At 48.4% G+C, this 26692-nt stretch overlaps 1 protein-coding gene across 6 annotated transcripts in view; it reads left to right on the plus strand.

Moving 5' to 3' along the window:
* Positions 1-26692, plus strand: part of KIFC3 (kinesin family member C3) — a 123886-nt gene that overhangs the window by 93729 nt on the left and 3465 nt on the right. For all 6 annotated transcript variants that reach the window (XM_068261148.1, XM_068261153.1, XM_068261149.1 and 3 more), the window contains 11 exons: positions 4381-4528; positions 8763-8893; positions 9024-9135; positions 12056-12237; positions 12563-12667; positions 13450-13580; positions 15770-15893; positions 16690-16819; positions 18907-19136; positions 20955-21089; positions 21500-21563. In XM_068261148.1, coding sequence (XP_068117249.1) covers positions 4381-4528; positions 8763-8893; positions 9024-9135; positions 12056-12237; positions 12563-12667; positions 13450-13580; positions 15770-15893; positions 16690-16819; positions 18907-19136; positions 20955-21089; positions 21500-21563 — 1492 coding nt within the window. The remainder of the gene's footprint in view (positions 1-4380; positions 4529-8762; positions 8894-9023; positions 9136-12055; positions 12238-12562; positions 12668-13449; positions 13581-15769; positions 15894-16689; positions 16820-18906; positions 19137-20954; positions 21090-21499; positions 21564-26692) is intronic.

Here is a 26692-nt window from a genome sequence, read left to right on the forward strand (position 1 = left end):
CAGTGACACATATGGACAATATTTACGCATCCGCAAGAATTGCACAGAACTACAAACATACGACACACAGGCCAGTATTCTAACAAAGAAGTTCAAACAAAAACACTTCCCAAAGTCTCTAATAAGAGAAGCTAGAAACAAAGCTAGAAATACCGACCGACGCTCCCTACTCAATAAGAACAAAACACCAAGAACACCACTGGAACCTACGAACACCGCCTCCCAACCCTTATTTATAACCAGATACGCAAATAACCATGTGACTATTAAGAACATCCTAAAGAAACATTGGCCACTTCTACTGAATGATCCATTCTTGAGAGAAGACCTTAATAACGCCCCTAGGTGTGTCTTCAGAAGAGTCAAAACTCTAAAAAATACGCTAGCCCCTAGCAGGATCAGAACTACAACGAAACAAGATAGCCAGACAGATACAGTGAGAAGTAAAGGAGTATGGAGATGCAAACAAAAAAGATGCCTATGTTGTCAAAAAATCGAGGACGGGCAAACTGAGATTATATCTGCAGTCACGGGGGAGACATATGAGATCTATGGACACATTGACTGCGCTTCTAAATTTATAGTCTACTTGATCACATGCACGTGTATGAAACAGTATGTAGGTAGGACTACCCAATCCCTGAGAGACAGGTGGGGACAGCACAGACGCAACATCCTCAAGGGTTTTACCAAACACGGTCTGTCCCGACACTTTAAAGACATACACAATTGCAGCCACAAAACAGCGAGACTTTGCCCAATTGAACAAGTCCCAGAGGGGGCCCCAGATCGATTTGGAACATTGAAAGCCAGAGAAATGTTCTGGGTATTCAAACTGAGGACCCTGCAGCCAGACGGCCTAAACATCTGCCTGGAACATAATTTCTGATATAAAGCAAATCCTCTCTTGCTTCATGTTCTGTAATATATTACAGTATTAAGTTATCACCTAAATATACGTTATGCCTCATACCTTTGGGACCCAGCCCTCACATGAATATTCAAGAAAAGTGTTTACCCTTATTTTTTTTATTTTATTTTTTTTATTTTTTTTAATTATTATTTTTACTATTCACCCTCCAGCCGGAAACATTATAAAGTATATGAATCCTTAAAAAGATGGCGCCCAGCGATCCGGTATAGCAATTTAGCACGTTTATTTGACCTGAGGAAGCGACTTATGTCGCGAAACGCGTTGTCCAAGTGCTTATTTCGAAATATCAATAAAAAGTTGTTGATCAATTTATCGGTCTGAGTATCTTCAGCACAGGTAGGATTAATGACTCTTATCCTGTGAATCTATACATCGTACAAACAGTTAAGTGCTATTGTGCTATATTAGAGGGCGCCCCCTACCGTTTTTCCTGAACTTTTATACCCTACTAGTTAGGGAGGTTGTTCCTATCCTGGTATAGGGCACCACTTTTCTTAGGAGCAGCGACCAAAAAGGCCGAGTGGAGACGGTACTTCTCCACATGTACTGATGGTGGTTGCCTTCAAAAGCAACCTACCTTTGTGAGTATATCATCCTTTACTTTATAGTCCCATTCTTGAGACGTTATCACACGATATCGGGCTCCCGGTGTCCCTGTGTTTTTTCTGTCTTCTATCATACCCAGCACGATAATCCAAAAGTTAAAATCACTATTACTTTTCTTCTCCATAAAACATCATTCCCCAGTTGACCTGACTCTTATTTGGTACATTGCCAGACACAGGAAGTTGCAGGGCATGCTGGGTTGTCCTTTTTTTCTTCTCTACGTCCCCTCAGGCTTAACTAATGCAGCCTGATTGGCTGAAGCCTCTTTCCCTCCTGTTTTCCCTCCCACACACCTCTGTTCCTCTCTGATTGGCCAGTATTTCTCATGCTGAGACAATGCACTTTCCATAGTGAAGGGCAGGCAATGCATATACAATCAGGCAGAGGAGAGTAAGGGAGGAAATGACATCAGGATTGGCTTCAAAATAGCCACACTGAAAATGGGAAATGCTAAGAAGGATTGTCTCTTGTTCTACTGTAGTAAATCACTAAAATCAAAACGTGGACAGTGCAATACATGTTATGTAAGTAGAGCAAGTATTTATTTATATATTTGGTGTTTTTTTCTGAGATGGTATAGCTGACAGCTCCTCTTTACAGCTTAGCCAACCCCCAAACTAATAATGGTAAATTGTGATAAAGATCAGTTTACAGAAGCAAACTGATGGGCAAAATACTTTGTTTCATGGGCCAGATGTGCTTCTCACTCCAGTACGGCTGGCTTCCTCTCCTGTTGTGGATGTAGCTGCTGAGCTGGTCAGTTAGGAGCAGCTGTGTGACTCCCAAAGTAGAAAGGGCAGTGTGTTACATTTCCTGCCACAGGGATAACTACACATCATTGAGCCTTATAGCAGAACTTTGGTGGAGGCCGTAATCCTAAACTCATTCTGCCACATGTACTGCATTCCCGACAGTGGGCCTCCTCCTGCCGTCTGCCAGGGGTACTCCTTCCTGGCTGTGTCTCTAGGCCTCTTGCTAGGAGTACTCTGTAATCCGGCATCCTACTTTTAAAGCGAGTCTGAAACATTTTTTATTACCTCTTTTTATTCTGCAGCCATTTTCAGCATTAAAATCCAAACTGATTCGCCGCATCCCGCAGCAGAACGAGGTATTTATGCCCCTGAAATACCCGGGCAAAATTCCACGACTTTTGAAGTTGCAGATTTTGCTTCCTGGTAGAGGCAGAGCTGTGCTCAGTAGCTCAGCCTCTTATCCAGTCAATCTCCGCCGTTTTCCGCCTCTCCCCGCCCCTCTCTGTGAAAGAAGACTGAGGGGCGGGGAGAGGCGGAGATTGGCTGGAGAAGAGGCGGAGCTACTGTGCACAGCTCTGCCTCTACCAGGAAGCAGAATGACGTGATTGCAGAATCTTTTTATGGCATTTCTGGGGCATAAATACCTCGTTCTGCTGCGGGGAGGCAGCAAATCAGTTTGGTTTTTAATGCTGAAGACGGCTGCAGAATAAAAAAGAGGTAACAAAAAAACGCTTCAGACTCTCTTTAAAGTGGAACTGAGATGAAAAACTAACTATAACAAATAACTTGTCTATATAGCTTATGTAAAGTTTACACAGCAAATCTAGCTGCAAACAGCTTCAACCGTTTATGATTATTTATTCCTGTGATACAATGAGGGCAGCCATGTTCTGTTTGTCACATTACACACAGGCAAGCTGATCTGCATCTCCAACCCTCAGCCTGTGAAAACTTCACTCCCCTCTCCTCCTCTCTCCTCCCCTCTGCCTCTGAAATCTCTGGCTAGTAACCTCCTCCTCCTCCTCCTGTCCAGACTGAGCTCCCATAAGCCCTTGCTACTAAGGCTGAGAGTGCCAAGGCTCTCTGGAGAAGCTGTGGGCGAGGCTTGTTAAGTTTATAGGGCATTAGAGTATTAAAACAAAACAAAAAAAGTCTTTGGCTTGAGGAATGCCCTATAAACTATATGAAAGGAACACAATTATGCAATGAGTAAAACGTTTATCTCGGATCCACTTTAAGTGCACCAGTCATAAAAAACAGCTCTATCGCCTACTACAGGTTCTGCTTCATGTTCGGTACTATTTCCTGCAGGTGGTGCTCTGTACTGACTCTCTTTAACCGCTTGCCGCCCGCGTCACGCCAGTAGGCGTGGCCGCGGCGGCAGCCCCAGGACCAGCTAACGCCAATTGGCGGAAAGTCCTGGGGCAGCAGTTTACGGGAGATCGCGCGCACGGTGCGCACGCATCTCCCGCTTGGTGGGCGGAGCTGGGCTCCGCCTTCAGTCTCCGAGCGGCGATCGCCGCTCGGGAGACTTACACGGCGAAACCGCCGTGTATTTATATGTGCAGCGCTGCGATCAGCAGCAGAGCTGCACTGGGGACAGCCGTGTGACACGGCTGTCCCCATGGGGGACAAGAGAACGATCGGCTCTCATAGGCAGAAGCCTATGACAGCCGATCGCCGTGATTGGCCGGCTGGGGGGAGGGAGGGGATTTAGAAAAAGAAAAGAAAATGTCAAAAAATATTTAAAATACAAACAAACAAATATTTATAAAAAAAATAAATAAACACAGGGGGGGGCGATCAGACCTCACCAACAGAGAGCTCTGTTGGTGGGGAGAAAAGGGGGGGGAGATCACTTGTGTGCAGAGGTATACGGCCCTGCAGCTTGGCCTTAAAGCTGCAGTGGCCAATTAATGTAAAATTAGGCTGGTCACTAGGGGGGTTTACCACCATGGTCCTCAAGAGGTTAACCTGCAGGTGGCATTCTATGATCTGTACTATTTCCTGCAGGTGGTGCTCTGTACTGACTCTCTTTCTCCTGCAGGTGGCATTCTATGATCTGTACTGACTCTCTTTCTCCTGCAGGTGGCTATGTATGCAGCAGAGTTGGACCGCCTTCGTGCAGGAATGGAGCGGGAGTTTCAGGTGCTGCAGGAGGAGAAGGAGCTAGCGGTGGCGGACGCATACGATAAAGCACAAGAGGAGATGAGATCTGTACACCTGAGTCTAGATGGTAAGCTTGTTTGTATGGAATAGCCTTCCCAGAGTTTACATACCTACTGCTAACTCAGCTGAGAGATCAAATTACACTTGTGATTAGTCGCAGATGAGGGGGAACTATACAGGTTAAACTCTCTAGATACATACAGGGTGCATTTCTCTCTGTTTTCCTTCTATCCTGTGCAAGAGTTCAGGTCCAATTTAAAGGAAACCAGAGATGTAGTAAAAAAAAAATCATACTTACCTGAGGTTCCCTCCTGCCCCCTCTGGCTTGATCGCTTCCTCAGCGCTGTCCTCTGCCTCCACGATCTTCTGTACGGAGTCCCGGTATCTTTAGCAGTCGGGGCTTACTGCGCATGCTTGGCCTCCCCGCTGCACTTCTGTGGCCGGGAGCTCTCTGCGCCTGCGCAGTACTATTATGCAGGCGCAGAACTCTCCTGGCCGTAGGAGTGAGACGGAGGAGCATGCGCAGCCGCATTGCGCATGTGTCGACTGGCTGAAGATACCAGGACTCTGTCCGGAGGAAGAGGAGGCAGAGGACGGCGCTGAGGGAGCGATCAAGCTGGAGGGGGCAGGAGGAAGCCTTAGGTAAGTATGATTTTTTTCATTTTTTTTAGTGTCTGGTACACTTTAAGGGCTCTGCCCCTGACACAGGACACCTGGGTTCAAATATTGGCTCTTCTTGTTCAGTAAGCCAGCACCTATTCAGTAAGGAGATCTTAGGCAAGTCTCCCTAACACTGCTACTGCCTATAGAGCACCCCCCTAGTGGCTGCAGCTCTGGCCTAACACTGCTACTGCCTATAGAGCGCCCCCTAGTGGCTGCAGCTCTGGCCTAACACTGCTACTGCCTATAGAGCGCCCCCCTAGTGGCTGCAGCTCTTGCCTAACACTGCTACTGCCTATAGAGTGCCCCCTAGTGGCTGCAGCTCTGGCCTAACACTGCTACTGCCTATAGAGCGCCCCCTAGTGGCTGCAGCTCAGGCCTAACACTGCTACTGCCTATAGAGCGTCCCCTAGTGGCTGCAGCTCTGGCCTAACACTGCTACTGCCTATAGAGCTCCCCCTGGTGGCTGCAGCTCTGGCCTAACACTGCTACTGCCTATAGAGCGCCCCCTAGTGGCTGCAGCTCTGGCCTAACACTGCTACTGCCTATAGAGTGCCCCCTAGTGGCTGCAGCTCTGGCCTAACACTGCTACTGCCTATAGAGCGCCCCCTAGTGGCTGCAGCTCTGGCCTAACACTGCTACTGCCTATAGAGCGCCCCCTAGTGGTTGCAGCTCCAGCCTAACACTGCTACTGCCTATAGAGCACCCCCTAGTGGCTGCAGCTCCGGCCTAACACTGCTACTGCCTATAGAGCACCCCCTAGTGGCTGCAGCTCCAGCCTAAAACTGCTACTGCCTATAGAGCACCCCCTAGTGGCTGCAGCTCCGGCCTAACACTGCTACTGCCTATAGAGCACCCCCTAGTGGCTGCAGCTCCGGCCTAACACTGCTACTGCCTATAGAGCGCCCCCTAGTGGCTGCAGCTCTGGCCTAACACTGCTACTGTCTATAGAGCACCCCTAGTGGCTGCAGCACCGGCCTAACACTGCTACTGCCTATAGAGCCCCCCTAGTGGCTGCAGCTCTGGCCTAACACTGCTACTGGCTACAGAGCGCCCCCTAGTGCATGCAGCTCTGGCCTAACACTGCTATTGCCCATAGAGCGCCCCCTAGTGGCTGCAGATCTGGCCTAATACTGCTACTGCCTATAGAGTGCCCCCTAGTGGCTGCAGCTCTGGCCTAACACTGCAACTGCCTATAGAGTGCTCGCTAGTGGCTGCAGCTCTGGCCTAACACTGCTACTGTTACTGTCTATAGATCGCCTCCTAGTGGCTGCAGCTCTGGCCTAACACTGCAACTGCCTATAGAGCGCTCCCTAGTGGCTGCAGCTCTGGCCTAACACTGCTACTGCCTATAGAGAGCCCCCTAGTGGCTGCAGCTCTGGCCTAACACTGCTACTGCCTATAGAGCGCCCCCTAGTGGCTGCAGCTCCGGCCTAACACTGCTACTGCCTATAGAGCGCCCCCTAGTGGCTGCAGCTCTGGCCTAACACTGCTACTGCCTATAGAGCGCCCCCTAGTGGCTGCAGCTCCGGCCTAACGCTGCTACTGCCTATAGAGCGTCCCCTAGTGGCTGCAGCTCTGGCCTAACACTGCTACTGCCTATAGAGCGCCCCCTATTGGCTGCAGCTCTGTCCTAACGCTGCTACTGCCTATAGAGCGCCCCCTAGTGGCTGCAGCTCTGGCCTAACACTACTACTGCCTATAGAGCGCCCCCTAGTGGCTGCAGCTCTGGCCTAACACTGCTACTGCCTATAGAGCGCCCCCTAGTGGCTGCAGCTCTGGCCTAACACTGCTACTGCCTATAGAGCGCCCCCTAGTGGCTGCAGCTCTGGCCTAACACTGCTACTGCCTATAGAGCGCCCACTAGTGGCTGCAGCTCTGGCCTAACACTGCTACTGCCTATAGAGCGCCCCCTAGTGGCTGCAGCTCTGGCCTAACACTGCTACTGCCTATAGAGCTCCCCCTAGTGGCTGCAGCTCTGGCCTAACACTGCTACTGGCTATAGAGTGCCCCCTAGTGGCTGCAGCTCTGGCCTAACACTGCTACTGCCTATAGAGCGCCCCCTAGTGGCTGCAGCTCTGGCCTAACACTGCTATTGCCCATAGAGCGCCCCCTAGTGGCTGCAGCTCTGGCCTAACACTGCTATTGCCCATAGAGCGCCCCCTAGTGGCTGCAGCTCTGGCCTAACACTGCTACTGCCTATAGAGCGCCCCCTAATGCATGCAGCTCTGGCCTAACACTGCTATTGCCCATAGAGCGCCCCCTAGTGGCTGCAGCTCTGGCCTAACACTGCTACTGCCTATAGAGCACCCCCTAGTGGCTGCAGCTCTGGCCTAACGCTGCTACTGCCTATAGAGCGCCCCCTAGTGGCTGCAGCTCTGGCCTAACACTGCTACTGCCTATAGAGCGCCCCCTAGTGGCTGCAGCTCTGGCCTAACACTCCTACTGCCTATAGAGTGCCCCCTAGTGGCTGCAGCTCTGGCCTAACACTGCTACTGCCTATAGAGCGCCCCCCTTGTGGCTGCAGCTCTGGCCTAACACTGCTACTGCCTATAGAGCGCCCCCTAGTGGCTGCAGCTCTGGCCTAACACTGCTACTGCCTATAGAGTGCCCCCTAGTGGCTGCAGCTCTGGCCTAACACTGCTACTGCCTATAGAGCGCCCCCTAGTGGCTGCAGCTCTGGCCTAACACTGCTACTGCCTATAGAGCGCCCCCTAGTGGCTGCAGCTCTGGCCTAACACTGCTACTGCCCATAGAGCGCCCCCTAGTGGCTGCAGCTCTGGCCTAACACTGCTACTGCCTATAGAGCGCCCCCTAGTGGCTGCAGCTCTGGCCTAACACTGCTACTGCATATAGAGTGCCCCCCTAGTGACTGCAGCTCTGGCCTAACACTGCTACTGCCTATAGAGCGCCCCCTAGTGGCTGCAGCTCTGGCCTAACACTGCTACTGCCTATAGAGCGCCCCCTAGTGGCTGCAGCTCTGGCCTAACACTGCTACTGCCTATAGAGCGCCCCTAGTGGCTGCAGCTCTGGCCTAACACTGCTACTGCCTATAGAGCGACCCCTAGTGGCTGCAGCTCTGGCCTAACACTGCTACTGCCTATAGAGCGCCCCCTAGTGGCTGCAGCTCTGGCCTAACACTGCTACTGCCTATAGAGCGCCCCTAGTGGCTGCAGCTCTGGCCTAACACTGCTACTGCCTATAGAACACCCCTGCCTAGTGGCTGCAGCTCTGGCCTATCACTCCTACTGCCTATAGAGCGCCCCCTAGTGGCTGCTGCTCAAGTGCTTTAAATCTGCCAGGAGACAAGCCCAATATACGGTAAATGTTATTTGCCTTGCCTTATCTCTAATTAATCTAACTTATTGCTCATGTTTGAAAACTTTCCCTTTATAAAGGAAGAACTGACAATGCCAGTGCTGGTACATCTGCCTCGCCTGCACCCCACTACTATACAGGAGTACTCCAGTGTCCTATGATGCGGGCCAAACATTCTGACAAACTTTTCTGATGTTATAACACCACTTAGTCATTTCTCCTCCGAATCCTCTTCCCTTTATTTATGTTTTGTAGCTTTCTCCAGTGTCTTTCTTAGCTGGTCCTCACCCCACCCCCCCTCTTTTCTGTCTCTTGGCCATCAGGTGTGCGCAGGAACCTCCTCATGCTGCAGCCGGCTTTGCGCACGCTTACGCATGACTACAACATTCTAAAGAAGCAAGTGCGAGACTTTCCCAGCATGCTGCAGGAGGCCGTGGGCGAGGCCCGAGACGAGGTGAGGAAGTGTGTGCGGGAGGAATATATCGCTGGGGGCGGGCCATCAGTGGTGACGACTGGGAGGAGGAGGTGTTTGGGAGGGGCCACCTTCCAGGAGGAGGGGATACATGACAATATTTATGTTCCAGTTTACAAAGGTTGCAAAGACCGTGCAAGATGCAAACACAGAACTCCTCTCCAAATACAGACGAGAACTTCACCTGCGCAAAGAGTGTCATAACCAGCTGGTGCGCCTGCGAGGTGAGTGTAACACCCAGCTCTTAGTGTTAGTGAGGAACAGTAAAAGAGGGTATCCTGAATAATTTACTGCATTCTGCTATATGTGACTACAGGGCCTCTTTACTGCATTCTGCTATATGTCACTACAGGGCCTCTTTACTGCATTCTGCTCTAGGTCACTACAGGGCCTCTTTACTGCATTCTGCTATATGTCACTACAGGGCCTCTTTACTGCATTCTGTTATATGTCACTACAGGGCCTCTGTACTGCATTCTGCTACATGTCACTACAGGACCTCTTTACTGCATTCTGCTATATGTCACTACAGGGCCTCTTTACTGCATTCTACTATATGTCACTACAGGGCCTCTTTACTGCATTCTGCCATATGTCACTACAGGACCTCTTTACTGCATTCTGTTATATGTCACTACAGGGCCTCTTTACTGCATTCTGCTATATGTCACTACAGGGCCTCTTTACTGCATTCTGCTCTAGGTCACTACAGGGCCTCTTTACTGCATTCTGCTATATGTCACTACAGGGCCTCTTTACTGCATTCTGTTATATGTCACTACAGGGCCTCTGTACTGCATTCTGCTACATGTCACTACAGGACCTCTTTACTGCATTCTGCTATATGTCACTACAGGGCCTCTTTACTGCATTCTACTATATGTCACTACAGGGCCTCTTTACTGCATTCTGCCATATGTCACTACAGGGCCTCTTTACTGCATTCTGCTATATGTCACTACAGGGCCTCTTTACTGCATTCTACTATATGTCACTAAAGGGCCTCTTTACTGCATTCTACTATATGTCACTACAGGGCCTCTTTACTGCATTCTACTATATGTCACTACAGGGCCTCTTTACTGCATTCTACTATATGTCACTACAGGGCCTCTTTACTGCATTCTGCTATGTCACTACAGGGCCTATTTACTGCATTCTGCTATATGTCACTACAGGGCCTCTTTACTGCATTCTGCTATATGTCACTACAGGGCCTCTTTACTGCATTCTGCTATATGTCACTACAGGGCCTCTTTACTGCATTCTACTATATGTCACTACAGGGCCTCTTTACTGCATTCTGCTATATGTCACTACAGGGCCTCTTTACTGCATTCTGCTATATGTCACTACAGGGCCTCTTTACTGCATTCTGCTATAGGTCACTACAGGGCCTCTTTACTGCATTCTGTTATATGTCACTACAGGGCCTCTGTACTGCATTCTGCTACATGTCACTACAGGACCTCTTTACTGCATTCTGCTATATGTCACTACAGGGCCTCTTTACTGCATTCTGCTATAGGTCACTACAGGGCCTCTTAACTGCATTCTGCTATATGTCACTACAGGGCCTCTTTACTGCATTCTGCTACATGTCGCTACAGGGCCTCTGTACTGCATTCTGCTACATGTCACTACAGGACCTCTTTACTGCATTCTGCTATATGTCACTACAGGGCCTCTTTACTGCATTCTACTATATGTCACTACAGGGCCTCTTTACTGCATTCTGCCATATGTCACTACAGGTCCTCTTTACTGCATTCTGTTATATGTCACTACAGGGCCTCTTTACTGCATTCTGCTATGTGTCACTACAGGTCCTTTTTACTGCATTCTGCTATATGTCAGTACAGGGCCTCTTTACTGCATTCTACTATATGTCACTACAGGGCCTCTTTACTGCATTCTGCTATGTCACTAAAGGGCCTATTTACTGCATTCTGCTATATTTCACTACAGGGCCTCTTTACTGCATTCTGCTATGTGTCACTACAGGTCCTCTTTACTGCATTCTGCTATGTGTCACTACAGGTCCTCTTTACTGCATTCTGCTATATGTCACTACAGGGCCTCTTTACTGCATTCTGCTATATGTCACTACAGGGCCTCTTTACTGCATTCTGCAATATGTCACTACAGGGCCTCTTTACTGCATTCTGCTATATGTCACTACAGGGCCTCTTTACTGCATTCTGCTATATGTCACTACAGGGCCTCTTTACTGCATTCTGCTATATGTCACTACAGGGCCTCTTTACTGCATTCTACTATATGTCACTACAGGGCCTCTTTACTGCATTCTCCTATATGTCACTACAGGGCCTCTTTACTGCATTCTCCTATATGTCACTACAGGGCCTCTTTACTGCATTCTGTTATATGTCACTACAGGGCCTCTGTACTGCATTCTGCTACATGTCACTACAGGACCTCTTTACTGCATTCTGCTATATGTTACTACAGGGCCTCTTTACTGCATTCTACTATATGTCACTACAGGGCCTCTTTACTGCATTCTGCCATATGTCACTACAGGTCCTCTTTACTGCATTCTGTTATATGTCACTACAGGGCCTCTTTACTGCATTCTGCTATATGTCACTACAGGGCCTGTTTACTGCATTCTGCTATATGTCACTACAGGGCCTCTTTACTGCATTCTGCTTTATGTCACTACAGGGCCTCATTACTGCATTCTGCTTTATGTCACTACAGGGCCTCTTTACTGCATTCTGCTTTATGTCACTACAGGGCCTCATTACTGCATTCTGCTATATGTCACTACAGGACCTCTTTACTGCATTCTGCTATATGTCACTACAGGGCCTCTTTACTGCATTCTACTATATGTCACTACAGGGCCTCTTTACTGCATTCTGCTATATGTCACTACAGGGCCTCTTTACTGCATTCTGCTATATGTCACTACAGGGCCTCTTTACTGCATGCTGCTATATGTCACTACAGGGCCTCTTTACTGCATTCTGCTATACGTCACTACAGGGCCTCTTTACTGCATTCTGCTATACGTCACTACAGGGCCTCTTTACTGCATTCTGCTATATGTCACTACAGGGCCTCTTTACTGCATTCTGCTATACGTCACTACAGGGCCTCTTTAATGTCTCGTCACAGGGAATATTCGCGTCCTCGCTCGTGTCCGGCCAATCACAGCGGAGGATGGGGCGGGTCCCGGCGCACAGAATGTGGTGGCCTTTGACTCGGATGATGATGGGATTCTCCAGGTTACACAGAAAGGGAAGACACTCAGCTTTGAGATGGACAAAGTGTTCACCCCGCGTGCCACTCAGGAGGAGGTGAGAGCAGGAGGTGGGGCATGAGGGGGACAGTGCTGATATTTAGGATGTTAGCTTATGCTGGAGGTGAAGGTATAACTGTAATAAAAATGGCTGTAGGGTGGAGGTGTAAATATATGGTGTGCTATAGCAATGGATGGGGACCTATGGGGGAGGGAGTTGTACCTCTAGCAATGAATGGGGACCCATGGGGGAGGGAGTTGTACCTCTAGCAATGCATGGGGACAGATGGGGGAGGGAGTTCTACCTCTAGCAATGATTGTGCATTCATGGGGGAGGGAGTTGTACCTCTGCACCATAACAGACCATCTCTGTGTTTCTGCAGGTTTTCTCTGAAGTGTCTCCCCTCATCACATCCTGCCTGGATGGTTACAATGTCTGTATTCTGGCATATGGGCAGACAGGTTCCGGAAAGACCTACAGTATGGAGGTAAGTGAGGACAGGGGAAGAGTATGAGCCTGAGGAGAGGGCGGAGCCTCCCTAGCAGCACCTGATACAAGCAATCTTCTGCTGATTAAAAACAGTGAGACAGGATTATTCTGAAATAGATATTAAAAATACAATATGACCAGGTTATACATATATACATACTGTATATACATATGAACAAGAGGAGGAGGAGGTTTCTAGCCATTGATTTCAGAGGCAGAGGGGAGGAGGGAGGAGGAGAGGGGACTGAATTTATACACAGGCAGCCTGATAGCATCTCCAGCCCTCAGCCTGTGACAATGTGACAAACAGAACATGGCTGCTCTCATTGTATCACAGGAATAAATAATCATAAACTGTTGAAGCTGTTTGCAGCTAGATTTGCTGTGTAAACGATCTAAACTTTAGCTAAGATATATAGACAAGTTACTTGTTATAGTTAGTTTTTCATCTCGGATCCGCTTTAAGACGAGCTACCTTCTTGCATGCCCAGCCCTAGCCATAAGCACATCCTTCTCCCTGAGACACGAGCGGGAGCGAGAATCTGCGCAGTTGCATTAGTCCAGTTAGACGAATTGGACCGTGACCGGCGGCGGGGAACGGAGGATCGTAGAGGTCGGCGCAGGCTAGGACAGCTACAGGGGGCCAGTAGAAGCCCCAGGTAAGCGTCAGGTTTTGTTTTTTTTATATATATTTACAGAACCCCTTTAGGAAGTGAGGGAATTGTCTATATTGGGAAGGAATTTAGGATATCTGGCTTATTGTTACATTTTTCCCTGCAGGGCGTTACTTCAAACCCGGGCATCAACCAGCGGGCGCTGCGTCTCCTCCTGTCCGAAGTGAGCCAGAGGTCGGACTCCTGGGAGCATCAGCTGAGCGTCAGCATGGTGGAAATCTACAATGAGTCCCTGAGGTGAGGGCTGAGGAGAGGGCGGAGTCCCTGAGGAGAGGGCGGAGTCCCTGAGGTGAGGGCTGAGGAGAGGGCGGAGTCCCTGAGGTGAGGGCTGAGGAGAGGGCAGAGTCCCTGAGGTGAGGGCTGAGGAGAGGGCAGAGTCCCTGAGGTGATGGCAGAGGAGAGGGCGGAGTCCCTGAGGTAATGGCTGAGAGGGCGGAGTCCCTGAGGTGAGGGCTGAGGAGAGGGCGGAGTCCCTGAGGTGATGGCTGAGGAGAGGGCAGAGTCCCTGAGGTGAGGGCAGAGGAGAGGGCGGAGTCCCTTAGGTGAGGGCTGAGGAGAGGGCGGAGTCCCTGAGGTGAGGGCTGAGGAGAGGGCGGAGTCCCTGAGGTGAGGGCTGAGGAGAGGGCAGAGTCCCTGAGGTGAGGGCTGAGGAGAGGGCAGAGTCCCTGAGGTGAGGGCTGAGGAGAGGGCAGAGTCCCTGAGGTGAGGGCTGAGGAGAGGGCAGAGTCCCTGAGGTGAGGGCTGAGAGGGCGGAGTCCCTGAGGTGAGGGCTGAGGAGAGGGCAGAGTCCCTGAGGTAATGGCTGAGAGGGCGGAGTCCCTGAGGTGAGGGCTGAGGAGAGGGCAGAGTCCCTGAGGTGAGGGCTGAGGAGAGGGCAGAGTCCCTGAGGTAATGGCTGAGAGGGCGGAGTCCCTGAGGTGAGGGCTGAGGAGAGGGCAGAGTCCCTGAGGTAATGGCTGAGAGGGCGGAGTCCCTGAGGTGAGGGCTGAGGAGAGGGCGGAGTCCCTGAGGAGAGGGCGGAGTCCCTGCACATGACTGAGGATGATTTCTGCATAGGTATCAGAGGTTGATGGGAATGATTGTTCTTACTAGGTCTTCTGTATATGAGTAGAGGATGATGGGAGCAGTAGTTAGGAGTAGTAGCTATAGGAGTGATTGCCGTGTCATATGGATAGAGGATGATGGGAGTAGTAGTTTGGAGTAGTAGGTTATAGGAGTGATTGTGGTATATTATGGAGTAGAGGATGATGGGAGTAGTAGTTAGGAGTAGTAGGTTATAGGAGTGATTGCGGTGTCATATGGAGTAGAGGATGATGGGAGTAGTAGTTAGGAGTAGTAGGTTATAGGAGTGATTGCGGTGTCATATGGAGTAGAGGATGATGGGAGTAGTAGTTAGGAGTAGTAGGTTATAGGAGTGATTGCGGTGTCATATGGAGTAGAGGATGATGGGAGTAGTAGTTAGGAGTAGTAGGTTATAGGAGTGATTGCGGTGTCATATGGAGTAGAGGATGATGGGAGTAGTAGTTAGGAGTAGTAGGTTATAGGAGTGATTGCTGTGTCATATGGAGTAGAGGATGATGGGAGTAGTAGTTTGGAGTAGTAGGTTATAGGAGTGATTGCTGTGTCATATGGAGTAGAGGATGATGGGAGTAGTAGTTAGGAGTAGTAGGTTATAGGAGTGATTGCTGTGTCATATGGAGTAGAGGATGATGGGAGTAGTAGTTTGGAGTAGTAGGTTATAGGAGTGATTGCTGTGTCATATGGAGTAGAGGATGATGGGAGCAGTAGTTAGGAGTAGTAGGTTATAGGAGTGATTGCGGTGTGTTATGGAGTAGAGGATGATGGGAGCAGTAGTTTGGAGTAGTAGGTTATAGGAGTGATTGCGGTGTGTTATGGAGTAGAGGATGATGGGAGTAGTAGTTAGGAGTAGTAGCTATAGGAGTGATTGCAGTGTCATATGGAGTAGAGGATGATGGGAGTAGTAGTTAGCAGTAGTAGCTATAGGAGTGATTGTGGTATATTATGGCGTAGAGGATGATGGGAGTAGTAGTTTGGAGTAGTAGGTTATAGGAGTGATTGTGGTATATTATGGAGTAGAGGATGATGGGAGTAGTAGTTTGGAGTAGTAGGTATAGGAGTGATTGCGGTGTCATATGGAGTAGAGGATGATGGGAGTAGTAGTTAGCGGTAGTAGGTATAGGAGTGATTGTGGTATATTATGGCGTAGAGGATGATGGGAGTAGTAGTTTTGGAGTAGTAGGTATAGGAGTGATTGTGGTATATTATGGCGTAGAGGATGATGGGAGTAGTAGTTAGCAGTAGTAGCTATAGGAGTGATTGTGGTATATTATGGAGTAGAGGATGATGGGAGTAGCAGTCATGCAGAGCTGGGATCGGTGTATAATCGGATGTCTTTCTCTCTTCAGGGATCTGCTTGGCTCAGACAGTAATGCCTCTCTGGATATAAAGATGTCTCCGGGAAGTGTTGGGGAACTTTATGTTCCAGGTCTGACCCAGCGCAGCGTGCGCAACCTGCAGGACATAAACAAGGTATGTGGAGGCACCTGACCGGCCGGCCGCACAGGAAGCTGCAGATTCACCTGACCGCCCCCCCCCCTCCCCCAGCAGATTTGATATCAGACTGTCATGGCTGCTATTTAGAATTCAGTCCTAAAAATGTAGATACTAAGCTTCAAATAAAAATATTTGATTCTAATGTTACTATATTTATATTTGCTTTAAAGGGATCCTTAATCCTAAAAAAAACAACAACAAAAAATCAGTTTTACTCACCTGGGGCTTCTGCCAGCCCCCTGCCACCATCCTGTGCCCTCGCAGTCACTGGCGGATCCTCCTGTCTCCCGCCGCCAGCTATCTTCATTTTCGGCTGACGGGCTCACTGCGTCTGCGCAGGCCTGGCCACGCCTCTCCTTCTATGCGTTTCCATCCGCAATAGTGCCCTGCGCAGGAAGCTATTGAGGACGGGAACGCGTAGAAAGCTAAGCATGGCCAGGCCTGTCGGCAAAGTGAAACTAGCTGGTGGCGTGGGACAGGAGGATCTGTGAGTGAATGCGAGGGCACGGGACAGCCGTAGGGGGCTGGTTTTTTTTTTTTTTTTTTTTTTTTTTTTTTTTTTTTTTAGCGTGGGCAGCATAGTGGATAGCACTCTCACCTTGCAGCTCTAGGTCTCTCCAGTTGGGGACCAGATCATGTCCTCCAGGTTATACAAGTCCGATTGAGAAGTGTAAACTTATATCCTTCCGACAGGATATTAGTAATGATCACTGCAGGTGACAGTTTGCGTCCTCATGTATTGCTATACACTCACTGCCTGTTTTCCTTGCAGATCCTGGAGCTGGGGCACAGACAGAGGGCCACAGAACACACCAACCTCAACACCCACAGTTCCCGCTCTCATGCCCTCCTTATCCTGACTGCCCGCGGGCGAGAGACCAGCACAGGAATCTGCACCACAGGTACATACACCAGATGGTGGGGAGCGGTGACCAGTCTGAGCTGCTGCAGTGTCTGGCCCTCCCCAGACTCTTCCCAGACAGTTTAAGGATCAGAGCCCTTTATAAATAAAATTTACTCTTTGGTAACTGATTGGCTCACCACGATCACATGGTCAGGCTCCTGATCGATGTACAGAACTCTGCTATCATTAGGGGCGGTCTGTGCGAGTGGTCGGGGCGTGAGCTGTGTCAGAGTTCAGCAACCACAAACCCAGCGTATGGCCCCCAAGTGGTTAAAGAGGCCCTGTAGTGACATATAGCAGAATGCAGTATATTATCCAGGATGCCCACTTTTATGGTAATTTTCCTGGTTTCAGCATCAGGAACATTTCCTATATTTATATATTCCTGTACTAGTTAAAAGGCCTGCCTGTTAAGCCTTGGCTGCGACCCCCCCTCCCTTCCCCTCGTGCATGTACGCCCGTGTCCCTGTGCCCATCCTCCTCTGGTGTCTGAAGTCCGTCCGCGTGCCGAGTATCCGCGCCAGGCACAACTCAGGGGCGCAGGAGGACACACCGAACGGGACTTTATTATATATGGGATATTGGTATGTAGCCCCACCCTCCCAGTGATGTCACAACCTAGGCTGTTAAAGGAGAACTGTAGTGAGAGGGATATGGAGGCTGCCATATTTATTTCCTTTTAAGCAATACCAGTTGCCTGGCAGCCCTGATGGTCTATTTGCCTAAAGAAGTGTCTGAATCACACCAGAAACAAGCATGCAGCTAATCTTGTCATATCTGTCTAAATTTGTCAGAAACACCTGATCTGCTGCATGCTTGTTCGGGGCCTATGGCTGAAAGTATTAGAGGCAGAGGATTAGCTGAATAGCCAGGCAACTGGTATTGCTTAAAAGGAAATAAATATGGCAGCCTCCATATCCCTCTCACTACAGTTCTCCTTTAAGCTATGCAGAATTCTCCCCCCAGAGCATTCTGGGAGACCAGGTATTATTTTCACTGGCTTGGGAACAAGGAGTGAACAAACATTCCGCAGAGATCACCTGGCAGGAGTAAAGATGTCACCCCCAGTGATACATTTCAGAATGTAAATCGGGGAGAGGAAAGATTTTACAATGGGCAATTTCCACAATAATATTGTAAAAAAAAAAAAGCTATTTTATTAATCACGTTACTTTCATTACCGTTCCTCTTTTAACCACTTGGCATCCAGACCTTGTTTTCCCCTTATGGACCAGAGCAGTTTTGACATTTTAGCTAATTGGCAATAATGTTATCCCTACTTATGACACCTAAATGAAATCTACGTTGTTTTTTTCAAGACTAACTAGGCTTTCATTGTATGTGGCATTTTTCCCCATAAACAATTTTGTTTTCTATGCAATGTAATGGAAAAAAGAGACAAAAATTAGAAATTATTTCCCAGTTTTACCAATTCCAGTGTAAAAATAAAAAGCGCTATTGTAGATAAAAAACACACATTTTGTTTGGCCATTTCTACCGTTTATCGGAAAACTCCTGTCGCAATTTATAGTGACGATATTTGATTCTGAAATAATGCTAGTGTGTGTATCTTTCACTATGAACGGAGAAAATAAAAATATTTTAAATGGAAAAAAAAATCAATCTTATTAGCTCAGGGAACATATATTCCCTTTCACCAATTAGTACTGCAGCAGACAGTGCCGGAGGTGTGCACAGCTGTGCTTCAGCTACAAGACATATATCTACGTCCTTGTGGCTTAGATGAAGTCACAGAGGAAGTAGATACACTGTACACTGTAGTGGTGGAAAAAGTGGTTAAGTAACTTAGAGACTGAAAAACTACCTAAAAGTTTGAGCCTGCGTCATGTTCTTTTATGGACTCTTGGATGTTTATCACTCCAGAAGTATTTACAGACTCGTGTCTCTGGCAAGGAAACGCCTCACTACAGCCAGATATAGTCTCTAGTAAACATTTAGAATCATTTCAGTACAGATATTACTTCTCAGTAGAGTTAGTCCTTACAAAGCAGCGTAACGCCCACATTTACACATGTATCTCACAAGCATAATAGTTTACCCCCCTAACGGTCGTGTCTTCTCCAGGAAAGCTGTATCTGGTGGATCTGGCGGGGTCAGAGAGGGTGTCTCGCTCAGGAGCTGCCGGCGACCGCCTGCGGGAGGCTCAGTGCATCAACCGCTCTCTGTCTGCTCTGGGCGACGTCATCTCAGCGCTGCGCTCCAACCAGCCTCACATTCCCTACCGTAATTCCCGACTCACCTACCTCCTGCAGGAGGCACTGAGCCGAGATGGGAAGGCCCTGCTGCTCTTACAGGTAAGTGTGCGAAGCTAAACTAATATTGTGGGCGCATTGTGAGGCCGAAAGATGGCTCAACCTGCCGCGGCCAAACTCCTAACGCCGGAGCTAAACACTTCTCCCACAGAGTGGGACATTTTTTTTTCTTTTAATTCGACACCTTTGTGTTCCTTCTCCCCCCTCGCCCCCTCACCAGTATTATGTAGCCAGAGGTGCCCCTCAGTATTAGGTAGCTCTGGGTAGCCAGTATGTCCCCCACAGAGTAGGCGTGTAATCCAACATCAGGTTACATGAGGAGAGGGCGCATATGGTCAAGTGGTCTGAAATTGAAACCTGGGACCAATTTGCAGGCCTAAAAGCTCCCTGGTGTTCAATGCCCCCTCCAACAGTTCCCTGGTGTCTAGTGGCCTATCCCTCCACTATACCAGTTCCCTGGTGTCTAATGGTCCCCTCCCTCCCCTATACAGTTCCCTGGTGTCTAGTGGCCCATCCCTCCCCCTATACCAGTTCCCTGGTGTCTAGTGGCCCCCTCCCTCCCTATACAGTTCCCTAGTGTCTAGTGGCCCATCCCTCCCTATACAGTTCCCTAGTGTCTAGTGGCCCCCTCCCCTATACAGTTCCCTAGTGTCTAGTGGCCCCCTCCCCTATACAGTTCCCTAGTGTCTAGTGGCCCCCTCCCCTATACAGTTCCCTAGTGTCTAGTGGCCCCCTCCCCTATACAGTTCCCTGGTGTCTAGTGGCCCCCTCCCCTATACAGTTCTCTGGTGTCTAGTGGCCCCCTCCCCTATACAGTTCCCTGGTGTCTAGTGGCCCCATCCCTCTCCTACAGTTCCCTGGTGTCTAGTGGTCCTCCCTCCCCTATACAGTACCCTGGTGTCTAGTGGCCCCATCCCTCTCCTACAGTTCCCTGGTGTCTAGTGGCCCCTCTCCCTCCCCTATACAGTTCCCTAGTGTCTAGTGGTCCTCCCTCCCCTATATAGTTCCCTGGTGTTTAGGGCTCCCCCCCCCCCCCTCCTGCATACAGTTCCCTGGTGTGCAGTGGCCCCACTCGCCCTTACATACAGTTCCCTGGTGTATAGTGGTCCTTCCTCCCCTATATAGTTCCTTGGTGTCTGATGCCCCCCAACCCCTATACAGTTACCCCGGTTGTCTAGTGCTTTTCCCCTCCCTCCCTCATATAGCTTCTCTAGCAGTCGAGGGCCTCACCTCTGATATGGCTTCCCTGGTGGTCTAGAGTGGCCAAAACATAATGCGAAGCGGGGAATACATTTGCAGGCCAAATTTGTGGTCTAGAGTTTGACATGTATGCTGTAGAGCAAAGAGGTACAGATCCTCCAGATAGCTGCTGCCAGTCCTTCTCCCCAATCGCCCCCCACCCCCCTCCCCAGCACCTCGGAATACATTCAGTGATGGGGAGACTGTGGGTGATCGGGGAAAAGGACTGAGAAGGGTTCGTGGTGTATAATATTCTTCACAGTTGGTTCACCTATTTTACGGTACAATACCCTACTGCTACTACTATTTTATATACACACCAAGAGCATGTAAAAGTGTATGAATTGTTGCTTGGCTCTGTAACTCCTCCCTCCTCCAATCCCCACTAGGGATGATCAATGAGATGAAAATGCTTCTGAAATTATGCAAATTTTTATGCAAATATATGCAGCTTGGAAATGGACCAGTTTAATTTAAACCCAGATTTAAATTGATTGGTCCATTTTCAAGCTGCATATATTTGCATAAATTTGCATCAACTTGGAAGAATTTGCATATCTGTAATCCTCTTTAATCCCCACCTCCAGCCAGTAACAGCTCTGTATTCCGTGTTGTCCCCAGGTGTCTCCAGCGGAGAGGAATGTCAGCGAGTCTCTGTGTTCCTTGCGGTTTGGGGACAGGGCTAGAGCTGTAGAGCTCGGTGCCCCCACCAGGAAGATTGAGCAGCTCCCATCCTCCAGCACAGAGACGTCAGAGGTAAGCGAGACAGCAGGCAGAACATTATAATGTTTAATGTGGGAGATTATCAGGCTTATTACATCTCTCTCACACATACAGTATGCCAGTAACACAAGAACTCGCTACTGTAAGTACCTAAACTAAGACGTCACATGATGAGATAAACATAGGTACATATAGTACTCGGCCTATTAAGAAATGGCCTGTGGTCTCCATCTTTTGTTCCTGCAATGCAAGCGTTAGGAAACTAGTACTGTTATCTATGCAAATGAGGCAGTCAAACAGAAAGTCGAATGCTGCCCGCTGTCCTGAAAAGTAAATGGAAGACAAAACACTTTTATCTGGATGAGGACACACTGCTGCTGAGATGTTGCTGCACTTGCTAAAGCTTTATTGCTCATTGCACAATCTGCTTCTTTTGTTTTCAGAGCGACACCCCCTCACCACGCGGAGGAAGGAACACGTCCGTACGCAGAAAGACTCCCAGCTCAAGTAAGTGGCGTTCTGCTTCTAGATGGGAGGTAGTTACCTGCAATCACTACACCCAGAACTGATATTTCACTGTCAGGTACATATCGGGATGCTTAAAGTGAACCGGAGGTGAGAGGGATATGGAGGCTGCAATATTTATTTCCTTGCCTGGCAGACCTGACCAATTTAGCACCAGTACAGACAAGTATGTGGCTAATCTTCTCAGATGATCTGCTGCATGCTTGTTCAGGGTCTGTAGCTTAGAGGATTAGAGGCAGAGGATCAGCAGTATATCCAGACAACTGATATTGCTGAAAAGAAAATAATTATGGCAGCCTCCATATCCCTCTAAAGGTTCGTATACACGTCCGATAAAGATCGTTCGTTACGAACGATTCGTGACGTTTACACGATATTCAAATTAGACCGAAAAGATCGTTCTTAATGAACGATTGTGTACACACATGAACGATATAAGTATAAAGTACTGAACGACGAACGATAAAAAAATGCGTGCGCAAACGGAAGTGACGTTATGACAGGCAATAAGAACATGCGTACTACTCCACAGATAATCATTATCGGACGATCTTTGTACACACTGCAACGATTGAACGATTATCTTTTGAAAAAATCCGCCGGGTTGGATCGGTCGGATTGAACGATAACTGTCGTTATCGTCCAAAAAAACGATCGTTGGAAAATTTGGAACGCACGATTATCGGTCCGATTGTCGTTATCGTTCGTTTTCGAACGATCGTTATCGTACATGTGTACTCAGCTTAAGTCCAGGCGTACTTTAAAGGGAACCTAAACGGAGAAGGATATGGATTTTTCCTTTTAAAATAATACCAGTTGCCTGGCAGTCCTGCGCCTCTAATACTTTCAGCCACAGCCCCTGAACAAGCATGCAGATCAGGTGCTCTGACTGAAGTCAGACTGGATTAGCTGCATGCATGTTTCAGGGTGTGATTCAGCCACTACTGCAGCCAAAGATCAGCAGGACTGCCAGGCAACTGGTATTGTTAAACAAGAAACATCCATATCCCTCTCAGTTAACCTTCTTGGCGGTATGGACGAGCTCAGCTCGTCCATGACCGCTAGAGGCCGCCACTCAGGCCCTGCTAGGCCGATTTTAACAATTTTTTTTTCTTTAAAAAAACATGCAGCTAGCACTTTGCTAGCTGCGTGTGGGGGATGATCGTCGCCGCCGATGCACCGCTACCCGTCGCGTAAGGGCCCCCTCCCGAGACCCCTGCGCAGCCTGGCCAATCAGTGGCAGGCAGCGCTGCAGGGTGGATCGGGACTCCCGATGACGTCCTCACGATCGTTGCCATGACGACGGGGGAAGCCCTCCAAGAAATCCCGTTCAGAAAGGGATTTCCGGATGGGCTAATGCGCCGGAAGCGATTGGAAAGGTGAGTAAGACGCCGCAGGGAGGGGGAGATCATGTAGCTAGCGCTAGGCTAGCTACATGGTTTACAAAAAAAAAAAAAATACTGCTGCGCCACCACCCTGGTGATCTTAATAGAACGTCAGGATGGTTAAGGTTCTCTTTAAGTCCAATCCGGGAAGAATTGTGGTCGGCTGCCCACTCTATTCCACACACCTCTCGCACAATACATAAATGTGTAAAGGCGAAAATATTCCATAGTGGACTCCTGTCCCTTGCTCAGGGCGTAGCCTGACTTGTGCTGTTATGCTGGGTACACACGATGCGATTTCTCGCTCGTTCCGCGGGATCGATCGATTATTTCCAACATGTTCGATCGGGTTTCGATTGATACAGCCGTCGATTTTGCATGTTAAGTATGCAAAATCGATGGCTGTATCGATCAAAACCCAATCGAACATGTAGGAAATAATCGATCCCGTGGATTGGGCGGGAAATTGCATCGTGTGTACCCAGCATTAGACAGATAACTGTCTAAATATACATGCTGAATAGTTAGACAGGCAGGACTGAGATAGACAGATAAGTGTTTTTGCTTTTTTTTGTTTTGCAATGAGCAGAAATCTCTTCCAATAAGCTCATTAGAATTAGCCCCGCCCAGTCAGCAGATGTTGGGTTTTGCTAATTGAAGCTGCTGTTATTTGACCAGCAGCTATTTATTATTCCAGCCTGAATTCCTGCTGTCTGGGTGACGATAGCTGGTATCCCAATTCCTTATAATGAATACACTCTTGTAGTTTTGTACACTATAAGGCGGGGTGATGTGCGGCGTCCGTATACCCAGAAATTACAGAGGGTTGTTTGTTTTTATCAGGCAGGGACTCCAGGTCGGCTTTCAAGCTGTCATGTTTGTGACATTTTATGCTGTAAAGAAAAGCTGAAAGCCTCTGGCTGAGGTCCTGCACATTGCCGTCTGGGCAGTAGTGCAGTCTTCAGGCATTAGGACTGGGGACCACTAGGAACTGCAAATCACCAGGACCACTATCGCTAAAAAATCTTACAATTGTAAACACATGTAAACATTTACAGATAAGTGCATTTTTCCAAGATTACAATGAGCCATACGTTACTTTTCTCCTATGTTGCTGTCACTTAAATCTATATAAATCTGACAGAACCAACAGGTTTTGGACTAGCCCATCTCCTCATGGGGGATTCATTTATTTTCAGAATGCACTTAGTGAATGGCAGTTGCTCTGTCCAGCTGACAAAATAGTGTGCAGCGAGCAGGGAGGCTGGCCAGCATCTTTGTATCATTCTTTTTCAGGGCGTGTCTTAATAAAGAATAAAGGCTATGCTGAGAATCCCCCATAAGAAGATGGGCTAGCCCAAAACTTGTCAGATTTCTACTGCTTACTGTAATTAACAGCAACATAACACATCAAAACAGAAATCTTGTATGCTAATCTACATAATATTATATGCCGCTTTTCTCCTCTCTGACTCAAAGCGCCCAAGAGCTGCAGCCACTGGGAGGCACTCAAGAGGCCACCCTGCAGTGTTAGGGAGTCTTGCCTAAGGACTCTGAATAGGTACTGAGCTTAGCCAGGATATAAACCCTGGTCTTCTGTGTCAGAGGCAGAGCCCTTAACCAGTACACTATCTGTGACCGTTGTCGTTAGCCCCAACTCCCAAGCGAGCTCCAGTTTGCGCACTACATGAACCAGGGTCGCTGGCCGCTCGTGTGACACGTCTGTTGTACAGCACAGCACATGTTTGCCTCTTTTCCATGTTTGTCTCGATAAAGCTGCGTATAGCTGACGATATGTAAAGCATGACTCATCAGATCGACTCACGTATTGTGTAATATCATCCTTGTGCATTATCTATAATGAGACTGAAATCCGGTCAAACCGGAAACTGAAGGTGCATAACTGCCCTATAAAATGTGTGACAGTATGAGAAGGATTTGTGGTATTAGCAGAGACTCACCATGGTATGCAGCCAGTGCCGAGACTGGGAGGAGCTTCTGTGGTGGGTGGAGCTGCTGGATTCTGATATCATTACTCAGCCTTACTCAATGTACATCTCTATTACATAACACTTCCCCAGATGTTTCTAGCAAGGAATCCCTCCCCCATTGCAGGAAAACAAGAGTTAAAAAGTCAAAACTCAAACTCGCAATAACAGGATTTCAGCAAAAGTACCATATTTTTTCAGACTATAAGATGCACCTAGAAAAATATATTTATTAACCTGGTGCATCCCTGGTGAAGGGGCATCTTGTGGTTTATGCCCCCTTTGTACCTCATGCCCCCTTGTACGTCTGGTGTTTCCCTGTGTCCTCTGTCCTGCTCTATACCCCTTTGTGCGTCCCCAAGTGTCCTCTGTCCTTTTGTGCGTCCCCATGTGTCCTCTGTTCTGCTCTATGCCTAAGCTGGGGCTGAAGGATGATCGCAGGAACCAGTTAAGGTGAGATATTCCTCCAGGGGCATTTTTTTTTTAATCGACCTGGCGCAGAGGGGGAGAGATGAAGGATTACTGCTGTTTGCTACAACGGTGATCGTTCATCCGCAGGGGGGTCACTAATTAGCTACAAGGGAACATGTTCCCTTTCACCAATTAGTAAGGCAGCTGACAGTGTCGGGGGTGCGCTCTGAAGCTCACCCGATCATGCAAGCAAGTCAGTATATCTGCGTCATGGTGGCTTGGAGGGTGCCACAGATGACGTAGATATACTGTAGCAGAGGAAAAAGTGGTTAACAATACAAGGCTATTGCCTTTTTGTGAGAGGATCAGGGAGGATTTACAGCATTTTTGGCTTGCTGTGCACACTAAGGCCTTGTTCACACTATGAGCATTTGTACTTTTTTTTTTTTTTTTTAGCGCTGGCGATTTGAAAAAAATCGCCCTGCAAGCGTTTGTGCAATGATTCCTTATTGAGAGAGTTCACATCTGAGCTGTATGATTACGATCCGCTTACAAAAGCGCTGCCTGTACCATTTTCTGAGTTTTGGCACAATGGAAGGTATAGGGAAAATCGCTAAGCACAGAAAAAGCGCTTTGTATAGCGATTTTCCCCAGCGCTTTTAGGAATATAAATACATTGTATTCTTTTCCATGTCAAGTGAAAATCGAAAGCGCTTACACAAAATCGCCAATCGCTCAGAAAACGCCAGGAAGAGCATGAAAAAAAATTGCGCACGAAAACGCTCGGCACTTGCGATTTATAATGTGAGCATAGCGTAACCCAAGCCTGTCCTGTGAAACAGTTACTGTCAGACCAAAGTGAGTTCATATCAGTGCTTTGTAGAAGGGAGGCAGCCGGCTCTACAGGAGAGATGTACATCCTTAGTAGCTATTCACTTTTAATGTTAATCTGGGATTTTCTGTATTTAATCCTTTTTATCTTGGGCAAGGTGTACTTAACCACTTTGCATCCAGACCTGGTTTTCACCTTATGGACCAGAGCAGTTTTTACGGTTTAGCTATGTCCCTATTTAAAGAGGCCTTAAGTCAAATAAAAAAAGTTTTACTCACCTGGGGCTTCCTTCAGCCCCCTGCAGCTGTCCGGTGCCCTCGCAGCCTCGCTCCGATCCTCCTGGACCCACCGGCGACCACTTCTGGTTTTGCCGTCAGGACCCAACATGCTGGGAAGTAACGCGAGTGATTCTTCGCTCTATGTTGCTATAGCAGCAAGGAAGGTCGCAATAGCAGCATAGAGGGCGCTATTGTGGCTGGGAACGTGAAGAATCAG

This window comes from Hyperolius riggenbachi, chromosome 11 (assembly GCF_040937935.1).
Source record: "Hyperolius riggenbachi isolate aHypRig1 chromosome 11, aHypRig1.pri, whole genome shotgun sequence".
In the NCBI taxonomy this organism is placed as follows: Eukaryota; Metazoa; Chordata; class Amphibia; order Anura; family Hyperoliidae; genus Hyperolius; species Hyperolius riggenbachi.